The 5,672-nt window shown below is 40.8% G+C and overlaps 1 protein-coding gene across 1 annotated transcript; it reads left to right on the top strand.

Moving 5' to 3' along the window:
* The first annotated feature begins 2,190 nt into the window (after window positions 1-2,190).
* On the top strand, window positions 2,191-4,122 carry LOC137948817 (cinnamoyl-CoA reductase-like SNL6). Its single transcript, XM_068794994.1, has 4 exons — window positions 2,191-2,446; window positions 2,541-2,698; window positions 3,235-3,423; window positions 3,510-4,122. Exons 1-4 carry the CDS (start codon window positions 2,308-2,310, stop codon window positions 3,939-3,941), a joined length of 918 nt encoding a protein of 305 aa, XP_068651095.1. The 5' UTR covers window positions 2,191-2,307; the 3' UTR covers window positions 3,942-4,122.
* The last annotated feature ends 1,550 nt before the right edge of the window (window positions 4,123-5,672 follow it).

The following is a 5,672-nucleotide window of genomic DNA, read 5'->3' as shown; positions in this document are numbered from 1 at the left end:
ACCTTTTTCTTGAGCACTCTTTAAGTATCTCAAGATCTGATAGACCGCTTCCATAACACAACGCTCATTGCATATGCGACATCTGGCTTTGTGTGTGATAGGTAGATTAATCTTCCAACTAATCGCTGATAATGCCCTTTGTCTATTTTGATTTGGGATAATTTCGAGCTTATGATTCATTTCCATGGGTGTCTTTACTGGTTTACAATCAAACATTTCTGTTTCGACTAGAAGATCCAACACATATTTTCTCTGTGAAAGGAAGACTTGATGTTTCTATCTTGTAACTTCAATTCCCAAAAAAATATTTGACTTGTTCGAGATCCTTCATTTCGAATTTAGTGGCTAAATACTCCTGTAAAGTTTGCATTTCACATGGGTCATCTCCTGTCAAGACCATATCATCAACATACACAATTAAAGTTGTTACTTTTCCTTCTTTGTGTTTTATAAACAAAATATGATATGAGTTACTTTGCTTATAGTCAAACTCCTTCATTGTAGTCGAGAATCTCCCAAACCATACTCTAGGTTACTGTTTCAGCTCGTACAATGACTTTTCAATTTACAAATTTTCTTTTAACTCCGGGTGGTCGCTCCATGTAGACTTTTCTTCTATGTCTCCATTGAGAAAGATATTTTTAATATAAAATTATTACAAAGGCTAGTCTCGATTTGCTGCTATAGATATAAAAATACGAAATATATTGATATTAGTTATTGGTACAAAAGTATCTTGATAGTCTATTTCTTACGTTTGTGTATATAACTTTAGAAGGTATCGGATTGTTTGTGTCCGTTCTGGATATCATATGCGTGCTTGATTACGTCTTCGCTGAAAGCCAAGATTGTACACTGACCGGTCCAATTCCTCTCCGCAGCTACAGAACAAGCACTAATAAAAGGACCCATTGAGAATCTTCCACCATTTTGGTTCATCGTCAATCATTTAGGTACATCTCACTCAGGCCAAAGACTTCACTAGGAGTCTCCATTCGAAGTTAATTAAGGAAGACGACAACTGGGAGACGGTTCTTAATGGTTGCGGTCAATCGTAAGGAGGCTGTCCAGGCAAAGAAAAATTGGAGTTCGACGTAGCTTGAGGTGGGAGGCGGCTGGATATATACTTTTAAAGTTGAAAGCAGCGTTGGAGGATTGAGACCCACTCAGTCCTTGAGAAGCTAAGATCCCCGTGTGAAAGCAAAGATCATATTTATTGAGGCCGTTGGATGGTTGAGAGGGTGACCACTGGTGTCAAGGAAATCCAACTGTTCCAGGTGGGGTGTGGCTTCAAAGTTGAAAGATACACTGCTAAACAGCTATTCTCTTATTTCATTTTACTAAAAACCATCAACCGATCATAGCTCGGATTTTTTTTTTTTTTTGCTTGTAAATTTGGTAAATAAAAATCAAAACTGTACGAGTGAATGAAAATGGTTGACGATAAGTTTGGTTTTCTTCTTCATTCTCAGAATCATTCAATAAATTATCCCGAATTATCCGGACTATTCCATTCTAATAGTCAGTGATTTGTTTCTGGTCTCCTTCACAATCACATCATGTTACAAAAACTGATCTTCTTTCTTGATGATACCTTCTCGGTTGGTACAATTTCGTCCTCATTCATCCCCTTATGAAAAAGAATTCAGCCTTATCATCTCCCTCATCTCTATCGGTTTCAGAAGATCCAAAGCAACTAAATCCCAAAAAAAAATAAATCGTTGTCTATCAGGCGGCTGAAAGATTGGACAACCCGCAGCTGAAGCCCCATTAATGGCAGTTCTTGCTAAAATTTAAAAACTGAAAGCTTAATTACGGGAAAAGAAGATGGTCGTTTCACTGAGCAGTCATTAATAAAAGTTGGGTCAACGATTCGAAGTATTCTGGAAAATGGTTGTCATCGTTCCCACACTAGCTGTTCTCTGGGATCGCTTTAATTCTTTCTGTTGTTTGCATTTGCTTTGAACCTGGGTATTTTTTACTGTTACCTCTCCCTGCAAAATCTGTAGTTTCTATGCCAGATCGAATACCTGTATTTTCCTGTGGCGACAGAACAAACGCATGTTCTCACCAAAACTCTCTTCCTTGCATCTTCTTCAAACTGTAATTGACTTCCTTTCTCTTTTCTATCTAACAACCACCTCCCACCCATCAATTCACACGCTCTTTGAATGCTCGTTCCCCCCTACCTTCTCTGTCTTTCTCTCTTCCTCTTCAATATAAGAACGCACTCTCTGAACCCAATCGATCAAAGCATCTTGTCCTCTTTCAAGAAGTCGAACACCTTTCTGTCTCTCTTTCTCTCTAATGGCTCCTGAAGCACCGACTCCCCATCAATTTTCAAAGAGCGTCTGTGTGATGGACGCGTCGAGCCTGCTCGGTGCCTCGTTGGTCGAAAAGCTTCTACAGAGGGGATACACGGTTCATGCTGCAGTTCAAAATCATGGTAAGAGATCGAATTCGCTTATTTTTTACATTTCGTCTTCAAGTTGATGCAATGGATGCAATGTTTTTCTGATTCGTTCTCTTGGGTTTTGCAGTGAATTTGAATTTATTCAAGGGATTTCCGAGCGAAAGCAGAAAGCTGAAAGTTTTCCAGTCCGATCCCTTTGATTACCAGAGCATTACGGATGCAATCAAGGGTTGCTCGGGTTTATTTTACACGTTCGAGCCTCCTCAAGAGCAAACAGTATATGATGTGAGTGTCTGCTCTGGAATCTCCTCGACGCTCTATTTTCTTTCTTTCTCCTTCCTCTCCTGCTCAACACAGAAACTGGTTGTTAGACTAGATAAGCTACAGTACAGTTATCAACCACGATACCCCGTCATATCTGCCCCAAACTACTCTCTCTGTGATCCTTCCGTATTTGCAGCCGAAAGCATCCAAAGACCGAGATTTAACACCGAAAGGGAAAACCCCAAAGCACAAACCACTGCGAGACTTACATAGAATGAAAATTTGAATGAGACCTAGATAGTTTTTTTTCTTCTAGCACAATACCCAAATGTGGAACGTCGAGAGTGGAAAACCAGGGATATGCAGAGTGGTCCCAGAAGAACCCTGATATCTTGCTGGAAAAGGCTAGTTGTTTCAGCTGGAGAAAAGTGAAAAACCAGTTCGACAATCATTAGCATAGATAAGAAGTTCAGTCCAGACTTCAATGACTTACTGCACAGAGGAAGTTTGGTAAGATCAGGTCAACTAATTTTTTTTTTAACCGATTGGATGTGCAGGAATTCATGGCTGAAATTGAAGTTCGTGCAGCACACAATGTCTTGGAAGCCTGCGTCCAGACGGAAACAGTCGAGAAAGTTGTATTCACGTCGTCGGTCACGGCCGTGGTTTGGAAGGAAAACCGACAATCCATCCCTGAATTCGACGAGCGAGATTGGAGCGACCCCAATTTCTGCCGGAAATTTAAGGTCAGATAATATCTCGTATGTTTCATTTTTACCCCTTCACTTGCCATTATTAGGAGGACAAACATTAACAGAGATGTCGGTGACAGCTGTGGCACGCTCTGGCGAAAACAATGGCAGAGAAGACGGCGTGGGCTCTGGCTATGGACAGGGGCATCAACATGGTTTCTGTAAACGGGGGGCTTCTGATGGGTACTCAATTGTCCCTCTCCGACCCCTACCTAAAAGGGGCGGCGGAAATGTACGAGGATGGAGTGCTGGTGACGGTGGAAGGCCGAGCACTGGTGGACGCCCATGTTTCCGTCTTCGAGAGCCCCTCAACATATGGGCGCTACCTCTGCTTTAGCCATGTGATCAACCGGCCGGAGGACGCCGTGAAACTGGCCCAGATGTTGACACCAGACGTACCCTGCCCGCCTACTTCCGATGATTCGAGGATCATACAGCAACGAATCAGCAACAAGAAACTCAACAAATTGACGGTTCAGTACCAAACTGGACTCCAACAAGAGGATCAATAGCTAGCGCCCGCCTCCTGCAACCGTTAAAGAGGGCAAATCCCGCAGCTTAATCGCGGCTGCGAATACCAGTGTCTGGAATCTGGATATCTTTCCAAAGCATTTCTTGTAGGAACGAAGTGTTCCAAATGAAAGATGAGCTACGAAAATTAAACACAAATACAAGTTGAAAAGCAATTAATCTTATTTCTCTACTTCTTAATTCTTATATGAATGGAAGATGAGCTACGATCATAAACACAGACACAGTTGAGAAAGTAAAACAAAAAAATAGTTAGAATCAGTCAAAAAATCCAGTTAACATCTTCATTGCTGTGATGACGTTCTCCAGCCACCAGCTTGTTTGAGAAAATATATTTCCTCTGTTAGCTAGTTATTGTCATTTAAGTGTACTTTTTAATGAATTTTAAGCTTAAAATAGGAAGAACACTCAAAAGTTTCTTTCAAATATGGTGGTTCAAATCAATCTAAATCGATATTGTTAATGGTGTTTCATTAATATTTATTAGGTATTTTAGTTCTTGTGCATGTTTAGTTATATTTTAATATTTTTAGGTATTTTATTTTCCTCATTTTCAATTTCAGCCATCTCTAATGAGTTGTAATTAACTGAGAGATCTACTAATGTTGTGCAAACTAAACCCATGGTGTTTTTGATAGGATTATACAGATCAAATTATATCTAGGGGGCAAAATTAAATACACAGATTTAACGTGGTTCACCCAAATCGGGTTACGTCCACAACTACTGATGATAATTCTTTAATAGGGAATATCGTTCAATGTTTACAATTTCCTATCCATACAATCCATACATTAATCTACCACTGCGGATAAATAAATACAGATCTGTAAAAGAAGGAACAATGTAACTTGTATGAAGACCTGAGACTCGCCGACGCCCAAATAGCACCGGTCAGAAACAACACGAAACAAACAGCACACGGTCAGTAATAAAACAAACCAGTCAACGCCTCTGCGGAGGCGTTCCTTCTTCCTCTCCTTCGCTCTCTCCCTTTACACTGAGGATACAACGCCCTTCTTCCTTCTCTGGTCTCTCTCACTCTACACTGAGGATAGAAACGTCCAACGAGAGGAATCACGCAACGCCGGAGCAGCACAATGACGACAAGCAGAGAGTATTTCTGCAGCAACGTCTCGACAAGAAAGGAAGTGATTTCTCACTGTATCGATCGTACAAACTCAAAGCACAAAGCTTTCTCACTCTCTCTGAAAAATAAACCTTCAAAGAGCTTCAACGGAAAAATCCCAACGTTACTGTTTCTCTGGTTTTCTCGCACTGTCGAAAATCACACGGCGATTTCAAATTGTCGGGGGGGGGGGGGGGGGGGGGGGGGGGAAGGGAAATAAAAGCTAAGTTAAGAATTTAATGAGGTTGAGTGTTCCACACTCCAACCTCATAAAGAAACAAAAAAATTCCTTATATGTCCCTTGACTTTTCAAACATGGGGATTCCCTAACAATCTCCCACTTGAAGACTGATATGTCTTCACACATATCAATGCAACAACATTATCTAGGTCTCTTCATTCTTGCAGACCAACTGAAGCTGAACATAACTTCAGTTTATCAATAGTCACCGGCTTTGTTAGCATGTCCGCAGGATTCCTATTACCTTGTATTTTCTTCAGCGTTAGCACCTCATCCTCTAACAAAGATCTGATGAAATGATAACGAAGACCAATGTGCTTGGTTCTAGAATGAAATGCAGAA

The sequence above is a fragment of the Aristolochia californica genome, unplaced genomic scaffold, assembly GCF_029961685.1.
Source record: "Aristolochia californica isolate CCGP_79_NKW_82.1479 unplaced genomic scaffold, dmAriCali1.0.hap1 SCAF_13, whole genome shotgun sequence".
In the NCBI taxonomy this organism is placed as follows: Eukaryota; Viridiplantae; Streptophyta; class Magnoliopsida; order Piperales; family Aristolochiaceae; genus Aristolochia; species Aristolochia californica.
The sequence above is the reverse complement of the archived record's forward strand: the minus strand, read 5'-3'. Positions and strand labels throughout refer to the sequence as shown.

What these genes read in the sequence shown, in the direction of transcription:
- LOC137948817 (XM_068794994.1), top strand. Translation starts at nt 2,308, where the DNA reads ATGGCTCCTGAAGCACCGACTCCCCATCAATTTTCAAAGAGCGTCTGT. An exon ending in TGCTGCAGTTCAAAATCATG is followed by an intron (nt 2,447 to 2,540) that starts GTAAGAGATCGA and finishes TGGGTTTTGCAG; the next exon opens with TGAATTTGAATTTATTCAAG. An exon ending in AAGAGCAAACAGTATATGAT is followed by an intron (nt 2,699 to 3,234) that starts GTGAGTGTCTGC and finishes TTGGATGTGCAG; the next exon opens with GAATTCATGGCTGAAATTGA.